This window comes from Chiloscyllium punctatum, chromosome 46, assembly GCF_047496795.1.
Source record: "Chiloscyllium punctatum isolate Juve2018m chromosome 46, sChiPun1.3, whole genome shotgun sequence".
Lineage (NCBI taxonomy): Eukaryota > Metazoa > Chordata > Chondrichthyes > Orectolobiformes > Hemiscylliidae > Chiloscyllium > Chiloscyllium punctatum.
Window position 1 is genome coordinate 57,263,653 of NC_092784.1, and position 17,519 is coordinate 57,281,171.

The following is a 17,519-nucleotide window of genomic DNA, read 5'->3' on the forward strand; positions in this document are numbered from 1 at the left end:
CAGATTTGGAGCCCGTTTATTCAGAGACCCCTTGTTAGAGGCCACTCCCATCATCCCAGTGGCCAACCCAAGTCAACCATCCTTGCAACACCTCCAAACCTAGTACATCCTCCCTTAAATATAGAAACCAAGACGGGGGTCACAGAATTCTAGACATAGTCTCGCTCAATGCAGCTTTGATGCCTTTCTATGACTTTGCCACCCAGTGTGTCTTTGTGATGGGCATGAGGCATTTATAAAGGGGATCTTGGGGCATGCACACACACTCACAGACAGACATACACACTCACAGACACACATGCACACACATATGCAGACGTAAACACAGATGCACACACACCCACACAGATACACATGCACAGATACACACGCACACACGCAGACACATACAAAGGTACACACACAGGCACACACACAGACACATACCCAAACACATACACACCCACATAAACATACACGCACACCCACATGGACAAACACAGATGCATACACATATACATACACAGACACACACAAGCACAGACTCACACACAGGTGCACACATTGATGCACACACAAGTATGCGCACATACACTCACAGACACACACAGACAGACACAGACACACATGTACACACAGACACACACAAGCACACAGACAAACACACACAGGCATAAACTCATACAGACACACATGCGCACACTGACACACACACAGACACACGTGCATACACACACACAGACACACGTACACACACACACAAACACTGACACTGGCAAACAGACACACACATTTTAAATGGGATCAGTTTTCCCAGGATGATGAAGGAGTCTTCTTCCAGTTACCTTGGTCCCGTCTCCTGGGGGATGATGGACACAGTCAAAATACTTGCCCCGTTGCGTCCGTTTGGCATTTTCCCAGTGACAGAGCGGGAAAGAGAAATCTGGTAAAGATTAAGTATCTCTGGAGAATATTTTTCGCTAGCTCCAGCTGCAATCACGTGATGTCAGAACGGTTTGACCTCTCTTTTCAACTCTTTCTGACAGGGTCTTCCAGGAACTCCAGGGCTGAAGGGTGTGCGTGGACAGCCTGGTAACCCAGGGCAACCGGTAAGTGTTGGTACTCGATCATCACGGTAGCACCCCACAGAACTGAAAGCTGGACCCTGGGTATAGCCCCTCAGAAGGGGGCATGGCCACGGTTACTTCTACCCTCATCTGGAGTTGATGTGGGGAGAGGGTCACAGTGGGTTCTGCCAAGATGCCCTAGGCGGAGGATCTGTGGGTCACTGAGGATGGCATTACTTTGGGGCAAATTTTCCCACGTTGTGAGCGAGGGCAGCAAGGAGCATTGCAGGCTGTTCCTCAAGAGAATCTCCGAGCTGGGGATATTCCTGAGCCTTTGTGCAGGGCTGCCCACGGGCTTTTCAGGAACATCCATGGGTTCTGACTCTCAATGCTTTCCATGTGATGTTTCCGCTCCCTTGCGCAGTAAACACTACAATATGCTGGACAGGTCTCTGCTATTGTTCTCCGAGTGGTGAGGGGAGAGGCCATTTGAGATTAGACGAATCTGAGCCAACAGATGATTCGAAACACATACAGTGCAGCACAAAATGCCACGTATCACAGCAACAAAGGATATGAGCCACACGTTTTACGAGGGGGAGGAAGATTTGGGAGGTAATTAGTTCAGGCTCACTGAATCCTTTAAAGACGTTTTGACCAGGGATCTGGAAACCTACAAATGAGAAGGTTGACATGTCTGAGAAATTTCACACCTTGATAATTGCCAGGCAATTTTTTTTTAACAAATTCTCACTGTCATTTTTGTCTGATTTGTGTTAACTTGCCTCACTTTCATCCTCTGCCTATCACAGTCTCTCCTTTATGATTTGTCTCACCCTCTTTGCGTTCTCCATCCCCACATTCAAGCCCTTCTTAGCTCCCTCGCGTTGTTTCTAGTCTCCTTCCTTACCCGTTGGCCCTTCATTCCAGCGTTGTCGCTTCTCGTTTCCCCGTCGCGTTCTTGGGAGGCCCTCGCCATCCATGTTAACCCCAATCCCTCTCCCCTCAAAGTAACCCAGTCCCACCCTGAGCCAGCGCAGTATTTGGGAGGGATGGTAGGCGAAGGGGACGGGGGAGCTCATTGGGAGGGATGGTGGGGGTGGGGGGGGCGACATTGGGAGGGGCGGTGGGGGAGGGGGGAGATTGGGAGGGATGGTGGGGGAGGAGGGACATTGGAAGGGGCGGTGGGGGAGGAGGGAAATTGGGAGGGATGGTGGGGGCAGGGGGAAACATTGGGAGGGACGGTGAGGGAGGGGGGTCATTGGGAGGGACAGTGGGGGAGGGGGGACATTGGGAGAGACAGTAGGGGAGGGGGGGACATTGGGAGGGACAGTGGGGGAGGGGGGGAAATTGGAAGGGACAGTGGGGGAGGGGGGACATTGGAAGGGACAGTGTGGGAGGGGGACATTGAGAGGGATGGTGGGGGAGGAGAGACATTGGAAGGGGCGGTGGGGGAGGGGGGAAATTGGGAGGGATGGTGGGGGGGAGATTGGGAAGGATGGTGGGTGAGGGGGATCATTGGGAGGGACAGTGGGGGAGGGGAGACATTGAGAGGGATGGTGGGTGAGGGGGACATTGGGAGGGATGGTGGGTGAGGGGGGAAATTGGGAGGGACGGTGTGGGAGGGGGACATTGGGAGGGATGGTGGGGGAGGAGGATCATTGGGAGGACGGTGGGGGAGGGGAGACATTGGGAGAGACAGTGGGGGAGGGGAGGACATTGGGGGGGTGGTGGGGGAGGGGCGGTGGGGGAGGGGGGAGATTGGGAGGGACGGTGGGGGAGGGGGGCATTGGAAGGGGCGGTGGGGGAGGGGGGAAATTGGGAGGGATGGTGGGGGAAGGGGGAGATTGAGAAGGATGGTGGGGGTGGGGGATCATTGGGAGGGACAGTGGGAGAGGGGAGACATTGGGAGGGACGGTGGGTGAGGGGGACATTGGGAGGGATGGTGGGGGAGGGAGGACCATTTGGAGGGATGGTGGGGGAGGGGGGTCATTGGGAGGGACAGTGGGGGAGGGGGACATTGGGAGGGACGGTGGGGGAGGGGGATCTTTGGGAGGGACTGTTGGGGAGGGGGGACATTGGGAGAGACAGTAGGGGAGGGGGGGACATTGGGAGGGGTGGTGGGGGAGGGGGATCATTGGGAGGGACGATGGGGGAGGGGGGTTATTGGGGGGACGGTGGGGGAGGGAGGAACATTGGGGGGGACATTGGGGGGACATTGGGAGGGATAGTGAGGGATGGGGATCATTGGGAGGGAGGGTGGGGGAGGGGGGTTATTGAGGGGGAACGGTGGGGGAGGGAGGGACATTGGGGGAGACATTGGGGGGACATTGGGAGGGACGGTGGGGGAGGGGGGATATTGGGGGGGACGGTGGGGGAGGGAGGGACATTGGGGGGACATTGGGAGGGACGGTCGGGGAGGGGGGGTTATTGGGGGGATGGTGGGGGAGGGGGTATATTGGGACGGACTGTAGGGGAGGGGGCTTATTGGGGGGATGGTGGGGGAGAGGGGGTTATTGGGGGGGCGGTGCGGAAGGGGGGTTTATTTGGGGGGACATTGGGAGGGACGGTGGGGGAGGGGGGTTATTGGGGGGATGGTGGGGATGGGGGGATATTGGGAGGGACTGTAGGGGAGGGGGTTTATTGTGGGGTGTGGTGGGGATGGGGGGATATTGGGAGGGACTGTAGGGGAGGGGGTTTATTGTGGGGTGTGGTGGGGGAGGGGAGGTTATTGGGGGGGCGGTGGGGAGGGGGTGTTATTGGGGGAGGGGGACAGTGGGGGAAGGGGTCTCCTCTGTCTATTTGATGTGTGGTCAGTGAGTCAGTCTCTGTGAGTTGTCCGACGAGGGACCAGTTGGACAGCTTCCCCCTCCAGTGCTGGCTTCTGTGTGTTTTTGATGCACAGAACATCTGATTGACAGCAATGTAAAGGAGCAGATGTTTGCCCAGAGGGTGGGGGTGAGAGAGACGGGTGGTGTCGGGGTTGGGGGGGGTGGGGGGGGGGGGGGGGGGTTGGTGAGCATGATACCAGTTCCTGTACGTAGCACCAATCATCTCAGTGCTCTGTGAAAGACCCCCTGAAGCAGGCAGCTCTGTTTTATTTGACCGGACGCATTCTTCCGAGTTTATTTGGATATAAATATCCCGTGGCTAGTTTCATTTACCTTGAAAGCTATGCTTTCTCCTTAAATTTTACACACTTGATGAGCTTTCGACAAGTGTTAGGCTGAAGGCACAACTAACTGTTAGACCTGCTATGAAACTGCAGAGTCCTCGAAAGCTGATGCGCACAGTTCAGTAACACTGTCTGGCTTTTCCTGACATTGGCGTTACATATACAATTATAAAGGAACAGCAGTTCTGGAGGGAAAATAAAAGTAGAGATTGGGAGCAAGAGTAGGTCAGTTGGCTCTTTGAACCTGATCTGCTGCTCAATACAGAGTCATAGAGGTGTACAGCACAGAAACAGACCCTTTGGCCCAACTTGTCCATGCTGACCAGGTATCCTAACCAGGTATTCAGTCCCATTTGCCAGCACTTGACCTATATCCCTCTAAACCCTTCATATTCATATACCCATCCAGATGCGTTTTACATGCTGTCATTGTACCAGCCTCCACCATTTCCTCTGGCAGCTCATTCTATACACACACCACCCTCTGCGTGAACAAGTTGCCCCTGAGGTCCCTTTTAAATCTTTCCCCTCTCACCTTAAACCTATACCCTCTAGTTCTCAACTCCCCCACCCCAGAGTAAAGACCTTGTCTATTTACTCTATCCATGTCCCTCATGATTTTATAAGCCTCTATAAGGTCACCCCTCAGCCTCCGACGCTCCGGGGAAAACAGCCCCAATCTGTTCAGCGTCTCCCTATAGCTCAAATGCTCCAACCCTTGTAAATCCTCTCTGAACCTTTTCAGGTTTCATAACATTTTTCCCAAAAGAGGGAGACCAGAATTGCACACAATATTCCAAAAGTGGCCAAACTAATGTCCTGTACAGCCACAACATGACCTCCCAACTCCTACGCTCTGACCAAATGTCTTCTTCACTATCCTGTCTACCTCTGACTCCACTTTCAATGAACTATGAACTTGCAATCCAAGGTCTCATTGTTCAGCAACACTCCTCAGGACCTTACCATTAAGTGTATAAGTCCTGTCCATGGTTGATCACCCTACTCAATAACCTGTTCTTGCTTCTCCCCCCTTATCTTTTGATCCTGCAGTGAGTGGATCAAAAGCCTAGCGGATCTGATTGACAATGAGATCTCTGATTGGGGTTGTTAACTTGGGCCATTCAGGGAGCTCTGGCTGACAAAGATAAACAGGAGATTGAGAAAGTCTTCTCTATCAGGGGACAGGCTGTGAGCTGGCTGGTTCAGAGGTCATGTACTGTGTGCATGTAAATAAAGGGTGATTTCGTGAGTGGATACCGGCGTCTGTGCCATTATATCAGATCCCTTGACTGCTATATCCAACTCCTTCGTGAAATCATTATCATGTTTCCAAGTCCACATTTCCAAGTCAGGGTGGTGTGTCACTTGGAGGGGAGTCTGCAGGGGATGGTGTTTCCAGGTATCTGCTGGCCTTGATCTCCTCAATGATGGCAAGGTGCTGCAGAAGGGACGAGAGTAGGTGAGTTACTCCGGTGCATCTTGTGGCTGGTACTCTGAGTTGGTGAGGTGGGTGAGTGTTGAAGGTAGTTTATGCACTGCGAATGAAATGGGCTCCCTTCTCCTGGATGGTCTTGAGCTTCTCGACTGTTGGAGCTGAACCCAAACAAGCTTTGGAGAATTCCAAGCATGTGGAAAATCCTTTGGCTCAACATCAATGCATTGTTTCTTGTCTCCCTCCATAGGTAGCATTCCCCTGCAACACATCTCCTCTGAATTAAGATCATCCGCACCCTCACCAAGAACTCAGCATTTGCAGACTTTGTTCATCCTTTAGTGCAGCTCAGTCTTGGACTGAGCCGTGTCTGGCCATGATAGCAAGAGATAAAAGGTGGGCACTTCGAGGACAGGTTGCCCGGGAACCAGATCACATGACTCCTGCCGGCTGGCAACTCCTGAACTTTGAACAACCATCGCGTCAGAACATGCCGGGGGATGTAGGGAATGGGCTGGGGAGGTGGGAAAGCAGCACAGACATGGCTAATTCAAACAAATCAAGTATCAAATCAAATGTGTCAACTCTTCCTGATGCACCCTATCATCTCAATGACCCATAACCGTTGTCTGGAAAACTCATTGTTCTGTCCAAATCCTTAAAGGTTCTCAGGTGTTTGGCAGATTCCAAATCCCATACTACCTTCCCCCAGGGCTCTGTTTTTGTGTTAATTGAAAATGCACATTTTGGCTCCAATCCCTGTGCGTGGAAGACACACACACACATATGCTGCCCATTCAGCTGTCCAAACTGTAGCCCCCAGTCCTTATCGGCATGTGCCTTTTGTTAGGGTTTTTATTATGATGGGGAGGGATGGTTCTCTCAATCAAAAGAGCCAGGGACCCTCACGTGAAATCCAATTCTGCCTCCAATAGGTGGTCCCAATTGGGTTTGTGAGGGTTGAGGAGAGAAAGATGGGGCAGATGAGTTAGGTGAGTGTTGTCTCATGGTCCTGGAGGGAAAAAAGTGTGGAAAATTGCTCCGACAGGTCGAGGGAAGAGGATTTGCTCTTGTATGACACCAGTGGTCTTCCCTGAATTGGAGACAAGTGGTTTGCATTGTCCTGACCCCCAGGCTATGAAGGTAGAGCTGCCACTTTCAGAGAAGGGAAGGAAAATGTATCTTTCCCCAGCATGTTTGAGAGAAACTTTACTCATGACAGGGTGCATTGCAGTGAACCCGAATGAGAGTCTTTGTGCAGGTACAGTGATAAGCTTCATGGCTTAACTCCTGTTCCTGAGAGATTCCTGCATGCTTTTCACCCTTACAGCGATTTCCTTTGAACTCCAGAAGAATAATCATTCAGTCCTGACAGATTCTCCATGTTCAAATCCCTATCACATCCTGACCCTGTGGTATTTACACACTGTCTATCACATCCTGACCCTGAGGTATTTACACACTGTCTATCAGCTCCTGACCCTGTGGTATTTACACACTGTCCATCACATCCTGACCCTGTGGTATTTACACACTGTCGATCAGCTCCTGACCCTGTGGTATTTACACACTGTCTATCACATCCTGACCCTGTGGTATTTACACACTGACGATCACATCCTGACCCTGTGTTATTTACACACTGTCTATCACATCCTGACCCTGTGGTATTTACACACTGTCTATCACATCCTGACCCTGTGGTATTTACACACTGTCTATCACATCCTGACCCTGTGGTATTTACACACTGTCTATAAGCTCCTGACCCTGTGGTATTTACACACTGTCTATCACATCCTGACCCTGTGGTATTTACACACTGTCTATCAGCTCCTGACCATGTGGTATTTACACACTGTCTATCACATCCTGACCCTGTGGTATTTACACACTGTCTATCAGCTCCTGACCCTGTGGTATTTACACACTGTCTATCACATCCTGAACCCTGTGGTATTTACACACTGTCTATAAGCTCCTGACCCTGTGGTATTTACACACTGTCTATAAGCTCCTGACCCTGTGGTATTTACACACTGTCTATCACATCCTGACCCTGTGGTATTTACACACTGTCTATCAGCTCCTGACCCTGTGGTATTTACACATTGTCTATCACATCCTGACCCTGTGGTATTTACACATTGTCTATCACATCCTGACCCTGTGGTATTTACACACTGTCTATCACATCCTGACTCTGTGGTATTTACACACTGTCTATCACATCCTGACCCTGTGGTATTTACACACTGTCTATCACATCCTGACCCTGTGGTATTTACACATTGTCTATCACATCCTGACCCTGTGGTATTTACACACTGTCTATCACATCCTGACCCTGTGGTATTTACACACTGTCTATCACATCCTGACCCTGTGGTATTTACACACTGTCCATCACATCCTGACCCTGTGGTATTTACACACTGTCTATAAGCTCCTGACCCTGTGGTATTTACACACTGTCTATAAGCTCCTGACCCTGTGGTATTTACACACTGTCCATCACATCCTGACCCTGTGGTATTTACACACTGTCTATAAGCTCCTGACCCTGTGGTATTTACACACTGTCTATCACATCCTGACCCTGTGGTATTTACACACTGTCCATCACATCCTGACCCTGTGGTATTTACACACTGTCTATAAGCTCCTGACCCTGTGGTATTTACACACTGTCTATCACATCCTGACCCTGTGGTATTTACACACTGTCTATAAGCTCCTGACCCTGTGGTATTTACACACTGTCTATAAGCTCCTGACCCTGTGGTATTTACACACTGTCTATCACATCCTGACCCTGTGGTATTTACACACTGTCTATCACATCCTGACCCTGTGGTATTTACACACTGTCTATCACATCCTGACCCTGTGGTATTTACACACTGTCTATAAGCTCCTGCCCCTGTGGTATTTACACACTGTCTATCACATCCTGACCCTGTGGTATTTACACACTGTCTATCACATCCAGACCCTGTGGTATTTACACACTGTCTATCACATCCTGACCCTGTGGTATTTACACACTGTCTACCACATCCTGACCCTGTGGTATTTACACACTGTCTATCACAACCTGACCCTGTGGTATTTACACACTGTCTATCACATCCTGACCCTGTGGTATTTACACACTGTCTATCACATCCTGACCCTGTGGTATTTACACGCTGTCTATCAGCTCCTGACCCTGTGGTATTTACACACTGTCTACCACATCCTGACCCTGTGGTATTTACACACTGTCTACCACATCCTGACCCTGTGGTATTTACACACTGTCTATCAGCTCCTGACCCTGTGGTATTTACACACTGTCTATCACATCCTGACCCTGTGGTATTTACACACTGTCTATCAAATCCTGACCCTGTGGTGTTGACACACTGTCTATCACATCCTGACCCTGTGGTATTTACACACTGTCTATCACATCCTGACCCTGTGGTATTTACACACTGTCTATCACATCCTGACCCTGTGGTATTTACACACTGTCTATCACATCCTGACCCTGTGGTATTTACACACTGTCTATCACATCCTGACCCTGTGGTATTTACACACTGTCTATCACATCCTGACCCTGTGGTATTTACACACTGTCTATCACATCCTGACCCTGTGGTATTTACGCACTATCACATCCTGACCCTGTGGTATTTACACACTGTCTATAAGCTCCTGACCCTGTGGTATTTACACACTGTCTATCAGCTCCTGACCCTGTGGTATTTACACACTGTCTATCACATCCTGACCCTGTGGTATTTACACACTGTCTATCACACCCTGACCCTGTGGTATTTACACACTGTCTATCACATCCTGACCCTGTGGTATTTACACACTGTCTATCAGCTCCTGACCCTGTGGTATTTACGCACTGTCTATAAGCTCCTGACCCTGTGGTATTTACACACTGTCTATCAGCTCCTGACCCTGTGGTATTTACACACTGTCTATCACATCCTGACCCTGTGGTATTTACACACTGTCTATCACATCCTGACCCTGTGGTATTTACACACTGTCTATCAGCTCCTGATCCTGTGGTATTTACACACTGTCTATCACATCCTGACCCTGTGGTATTTACACACTGTCTATCACATCCTGACCCTGTGGTATTTACACACTGTCTATCAGCTCCTGACCCTGTGCTATTTACACACTGTCTATCACATCCTGACCCTGTGGTATTTACACACTGTCTATCACATCCTGACCCTGTGGTATTTACACACTGTCTATCAGCTCCTGACCCTGTGGTATTTACACATTGTCTATCACATCCTGACCCTGTGGTATTTACACACTGTCTATAAGCTCCTGACCCTGTGGTATTTGCACACTGTCTATAAGCTCCTGACCCTGTGGTATTTACACACTGTCCATCACATCCTGACCCTGTGGTATTTACACACTGTCTATCACATCCTGACCCTGTGGTATTTACACACTGTCAATCACATCCTGACCCTGTGGTATTTACACACTGTCTATCAGCTCCTGACCCTGTGGTATTTACACACTGTCTATCACATCCTGACCCTGTGGTATTTACACACTGTCTATCAGCTCCTGACCCTGTGGTATTTACACACTGTCTATCACATCCTGACCCTGTGGTATTTACACACTGTCTATCACATCCTGACCCTGTGGTATTTACACACTGTCTATCACATCCTGACCCTGTGGTATTTACACACTGTCTATCACATCCTGACCCTGTGGTATTTACACTCTGTCTATCAGCTCCTGACCCTGTGGTATTTACACACTGTCTATCACATCCTGACCCTGTGGTATTTACACACTGTCTATCACATCCTGACCCTGTGGTATTTACACACTGTCTATCAGCTCCTGACCCTGTGGTATTTACACACTGTCTATCACATCCTGACCCTGTGGTATTTACACACTGTCTATCACATCCTGACCCTGTGGTATTTACACACTGTCTATCACATCCTGACCCTGTGGTATTTACACACTGTCTATAAGCTCCTGACCCTGTGGTATTTACACACTGTCTATCACATCCTGACCCTGTGGTATTTACACACTGTCTATCACATCCTGACCCTGTGGTATTTACACACTGTCTATCACATCCTGACCCTGTGGTATTTACACACTGACTATCACATCCTGACCCTGTGGTATTTACACACTGTCTATCACATCCTGACCCTGTGGTATTTACACACTGTCTATCACATCCTGACCCTGTGGTATTTACACACTGTCTATCACATCCTGACCCTGTGGTATTTACACACTGTCTATAAGCTCCTGACCCTGTGGTATTTACATACTGTCTATCACATCCTGACCCTGTGGTATTTACACACTGACTATCACATCCTGACCCTGTGGTATTTACACACTGTCTATCACATCCTGACCCTGTGGTATTTACACACTGTCTATCACATCCTGACCCTGTGGTATTTACACACTGTCTATCAGCTCCTGACCCTGTGATATTTACGCACTGTCTATAAGCTCCTGACCCTGTGGTATTTACACACTGTCCATCACATCCTGACCCTGTGGTATTTACACACTGTCCATCACATCCACACCCTGTGGTATTTACACACTGTCCATCAGCTCCTGATCCTGTGGTATTTACACACTGTCTATCACATCCTGACCCTGTGGTATTTACACACTGTCCATCAGCTCCTGACCCTGTGGTATTTACACTCTGACTATCACATCCTGACCCTGTGGTATTTACACACTGTCTATCACATCCTGACACTGTGGTATTTACACACTGTCTATCACATCCTGACCCTGTGGTATTTACACACTGTCTATCACATCCTGACCCTGTGGTATTTACACACTGTCTATCAGCTCCTGACCCTGTGGTATTTACACTCTGACTAACACATCCTGACCCTGTGGTATTTACACACTGTCCATCAGTTCCTGACCCTGTGGTATTTACACACTGTCTATCACATCCTGACCCTGTGGTATTTACACACTGTCTATCACATCTTGACCCTGTGGTATTTACACACTGTCTATCACATCCTGACCCTGTGGTATTTACACACTGTCTATCACATCCTGACCCTGTGGTATTTACACACTGTCTATAAGCTCCTTACCCTGTGGTATTTACACACTGTCTATCACATCTTGACCCTGTGGTATTTACACACTGTCTATCACATCCTGACCCTGTGGTATTTACACACTGTCTATAAGCTCCTGACCCTGTGGTATTTACACACTGTCTATCACATCCTGACCCTGTGGTATTTACACACTGTCTATAAGCTCCTTACCCTGTGGTATTTACACACTGTCTAGCAGCTCCTGACCCTGTGGTATTTACACACTGTCTATCACATCCTGACCCTGTGGTATTTACACACTGTCTATCACATCCTGACCCTGTGGTATTTACGCACTGTCTATCAAATCCTGACCCTGTGGTATTTACACACTGTCGATAAGCTCCTGACCCTGTGGTATTTACACACTGTCTATAAGCTCCTGACCCTGTGGTATTTACACACTGTCTATCACATCCTGACCCTGTGGTATTTACACTCTGACTATCACATCCTGACCCTGTGGTATTTACACACTGTCTATCACATCCTGACCCTGTGGTATTTACACACTGTCTATAAGCTCCTGACCCTGTGGTATTTACATACTGTCTATCACATCCTGACCCTGTGGTATTTACACACTGACTATCACATCCTGACCCTGTGGTATTTACACACTGTCTATAAGCTCCTTACCCTGTGGTATTTACACACTGTCTATCACATCCTGACCCTGTGGTATTTACACACTGTCTATCAGCTCCTGACCCTGTGGTATTTACGCACTGTCTATAAGCTCCTGACCCTGTGGTATTTACACACTGTCCATCACATCCTGACCCTGTGGTATTTACACACTGTCTATCACATCCAGACCCTGTGGTATTTACACACTGTCCATCAGCTCCTGATCCTGTGGTATTTACACACTGTCTATCACATCCTGACCCTGTGGTATTTACACACTGTCCATCAGCTCCTGACCCTGTGGTATTTACACTCTGACTATCACATCCTGACCCTGTGGTATTTACACACTGTCTATCACATCCTGACCCTGTGGTATTTACACACTGTCTATCACATCCTGACTCTGTGGTATTTACACACTGTCTATCACATCCTGACCCTGTGGTATTTACACACTGTCTATCAGCTCCTGACCCTGTGGTATTTACACTCTGACTATCACATCCTGACCCTGTGGTATTTACACACTATCCATCAGCTCCTGACCCTGTGGTATTTACACACTGTCTATCACATCCTGACCCTGTGGTATTTACACACTGTCTATCACATCCTGACCCTGTGGTATTTACACACTGTCTATAAGCTCCTGACCCTGTGGTATTTACACACTGTCTATCACATCCTGACCCTGTGGTATTTACACACTGTCTATCACATCCTGACCCTGTGGTATTTACACACTGTCTATAAGCTCCTTACCCTGTGGTATTTACACACTGTCTAGCAGCTCCTGACCCTGTGCTATTTACACACTGTCTATCACATCGTGACCCTGTGGTATTTACACACTGACTATCACATCCTGACCCTGTGGTATTTATACACTGTCTATCACATCCTGACCCTGTGGTATTTACGCACTGTCTATCACATCCTGACCCTGTGGTATTTACACACTGTCTATTATCTCCTGACCCTGTGGTATTTACACACTGTCTATAAGCTCCTGACCCTGTGGTATTTACACACTGTCTATCACATCCTGACCCTGTGGTATTTACACACTGTCTATCACATCCTGACCCTGTGGTATTTACACACTGTCTATCAGCTCCTGACCCTGTGGTATTTACACAGTGTCTATCACATTCTGACCCTGTGGTATTTACACACTGTCTATCACATCCTGACCCTGTGGTATTTACTCACTGTCTATAAGCTCCTGACCCTGTGGTATTTACACACTGTCTATCACATCCTGACCCTGTGGTAATTACACACTGTCTATCACATCCTGACCCTGTGGTATTTACACACTGTCTATCACATCCTGACCCTGTGGTATTTACGCACTGTCGATCAGCTCCTGACCCTGCGGTATTTACGCACTATCTATCAGCTCCTGACCCTGTGGTATTTACACACTGTCTATCACATCCTGACCCTGTGGTATTTACACACTGTCTATCACATCCTGACCCTGTGGTATTTACACACTGACTATCACATCCTGACCCTGTGGTATTTACACACTGTCTATCACATCCTGACCCTGTGGTATTTACACACTGACTATCACATCCTGACCCTGTGGTATTTACACACTGACTATCACATCCTGACCCTGTGGTATTTATACACTGTCTATCACATCCTGACCCTGTGGTATTTACACACTGTCTATCACATCCTGACCCTGTGGTATTTACACACTGTCTATCACATCCTGACCCTGTGGTATTTACACACTGTCCATCAGCTCCTGACCCTGTGTTATTTACACACTGTCTATCACATCCTGACCCTGTGGTATTTACACACTGTCTATCAGCTCCTGACCCTGTGGTATTTACACACTGTCTATCACATCCTGACCCTGTGGTATTTACACACTGTTTATCACATCCTGACCCTGTGGTATTTACACACTGTCCATCACATCCTGACCCTGTGGTATTTACACACTGTCTATCACATCCTGACCCTGTGGTATTTACACACTGTCTATCACATCCTGACCCTGTGGTATTTACACACTGTCTATCACATCCTGACCCTGTGGTATTTACACACTGTCTATAAGCTCCTGACCCTGTGGTATTTACACACTGACTATCACATCCTGACCCTGTGGTATTTACACACTGTCTATCACATCCTGACCCTGTGGTATTTACACACTGTCTATCACATCCTGACCCTGTGGTATTTACACACTGTCTATCACATCCTGACCCTGTGGTATTTACACACTGTCTATCACATCTTGACCCTGTGGTATTTACACACTGTCTATCACATCCTGACCCTGTGGTATTTACACACTGTCTATAAGCTCCTGACCCTGTGGTATTTACACACTGTCTATCACATCCTGACCCTGTGGTATTTACACACTGTCTATCACATCCTGACCCTGTGGTATTTACACACTGTCTATAAGCTCCTGACCCTGTGGTATTTACACACTGTCTATCACATCCTGACCCTGTGGTATTTACACACTGTCTATCACATCCTGACCCTGTGGTATTTACGCACTGTCTATCAAATCCTGACCCTGTGGTATTTACACACAGTCGATAAGCTCCTGACCCTGTGGTATTTACACACTGTCTATCAGCTCCTGACCCTGTGGTATTTACACACTGTCTATCACATCCTGACCCTGTGGTATTTACACTCTGACTATCACATCCTGACCCTGTGGTATTTACACACTGTCGATCACATCCTGACCCTGTGGTATTTACACACTGTCTATAAGCTCCTGACCCTGTGGTATTTACATACTGTCTATCACATCCTGACCCTGTGGTATTTACACACTGACTATCACATCCTGACCCTGTGGTATTTACACACTGTCTATAAGCTCCTTACCCTGTGGTATTTACACACTGTCTATCACATCCTGACCCTGTGGTATTTACACACTGTCTATCAGCTCCTGACCCTGTGGTATTTACGCACTGTCTATAAGCTCCTGACCCTGTGGTATTTACACACTGTCCATCACATCCTGACCCTGTGGTATTTACACACTGTCTATCACATCCAGACCCTGTGGTATTTACACACTGTCCATCAGCTCCTGATCCTGTGGTATTTACACACTGTCTATCACATCCTGACCCTGTGGTATTTACACACTGTCCATCAGCTCCTGACCCTGTGGTATTTACACTCTGACTATCACATCCTGACCCTGTGGTATTTACACACTGTCTATCACATCCTGACCCTGTGGTATTTACACACTGTCTATCACATCCTGACCCTGTGGTATTTACACACTGTCTATCACATCCTGACCCTGTGGTATTTACACACTGTCTATCAGCTCCTGACCCTGTGGTATTTACACACTGTCTATCACATCCTGACCCTGTGGTATTTACACACTGTCTATCACATCCTGACCCTGTGGTATTTACACACTGTCTATCACATCCTGACCCTGTGGTATTTACACACTGTCTATCACATCCTGACCCTGTGGTATTTACACACTGTCTATAAGCTCCTGACCCTGTGGTATTTACACACTGTCTATCACATCCTGACCCTGTGGTATTTACACACTGTCTATCACATCCTGTCCCTGTGGTATTTACACACTGTCTATAAGCTCCTTGCCCTGTGGTATTTACACACTGTCTAGCAGCTCCTGACCCTGTGGTATTTACACACTGTCTATCACATCCTGACCCTGTGGTATTTACACACTGTCTATCACATCCTGACCCTGTGGTATTTACGCACTGTCTATCACATCCTGACCCTGTGGTATTTACACACTGTCTATTATCTCCTGACCCTGTGGTATTTACACACTGTCTATAAGCTTCTGACCCTGTGGTATTTACACACTGTCTATCACATCCTGACCCTGTGGTATTTACACACTGTCTATCACATCCTGACCCTGTGGTATTTATACACTGTCTATCACATCCTGACCCTGTGGTATTTACACACTGTCTATCACATCCTGACCCTGTGGTATTTACACACTGTCTATCAGCTCCTGACCCTGTGGTATTTACACAGTGTCTATCACATTCTGACCCTGTGGTATTTACACACTGTCTATCACATCCTGACCCTGTGGTATTTACACACTGTCTATAAGCTCCTGACCCTGTGGTATTTACACACTGTCTATCACATCCTGACCCTGTGGTATTTACACACTGTCTATCAGCTCCTGACCCTGTGGTATTTACACACTGTCTATCACATCCTGACCCTGTGGTATTTACGCACTGTCGATCAGCTCCTGACCCTGCGGTATTTACGCACTATCTATCAGCTCCTGACCCTGTGGTATTTACACACTGTCTATCACATCCTGACCCTGTGGTATTTACACACTGTCTATCACATCCTGACCCTGTGGTATTTACACACTGACTATCACATCCTGACCCTGTGGTATTTACACACTGTCTATCACATCCTGACCCTGTGGTATTTACACACTGACTATCACATCCTGACCCTGTGGTATTTACACACTGACTATCACATCCTGACCCTGTGGTATTTATACACTGTCTATCACATCCTGACCCTGTGGTATTTACACACTGTCTATCACATCCTGACCCTGTGGTATTTACACACTGTCCATCAGCTCCTGACCCTGTGTTATTTACACACTGTCTATCACATCCTGACCCTGTGGTATTTACACACTGTCTATCAGCTCCTGACCCTGTGGTATTTACACACTGTCTATCACATCCTGACCCTGTGGTATTTACACACTATCTATCACATCCTGACCCTGTGGTATTTACACACTGTCCATCACATCCTGACCCTGTGGTATTTACACACTGTCTATCACATCCTGACCCTGTGGTATTTACACACTGTCTATCACATCCTGACCCTGTGGTATTTACACACTGTCTATCACATCCTGACCCTGTGGTATTTACACACTGTCTATAAGCTCCTGACCCTTTTGTATTTACACACTGACTATCACATCCTGACCCTGTGCTATTTACACACTGTCTATCACATCCTGACCCTGTGGTATTTACACA

General features: G+C 48.0%; 1 protein-coding gene across 2 annotated transcripts in view; it reads left to right on the plus strand.

Moving 5' to 3' along the window:
- Positions 1-17,519, plus strand: part of LOC140468141 (uncharacterized) — a 318,469-nt gene that overhangs the window by 116,512 nt on the left and 184,438 nt on the right. For both annotated transcript variants that reach the window (XM_072564343.1, XM_072564344.1), the window contains one exon: positions 1,026-1,088. In XM_072564343.1, coding sequence (XP_072420444.1) covers positions 1,026-1,088 — 63 coding nt within the window. The remainder of the gene's footprint in view (positions 1-1,025; positions 1,089-17,519) is intronic.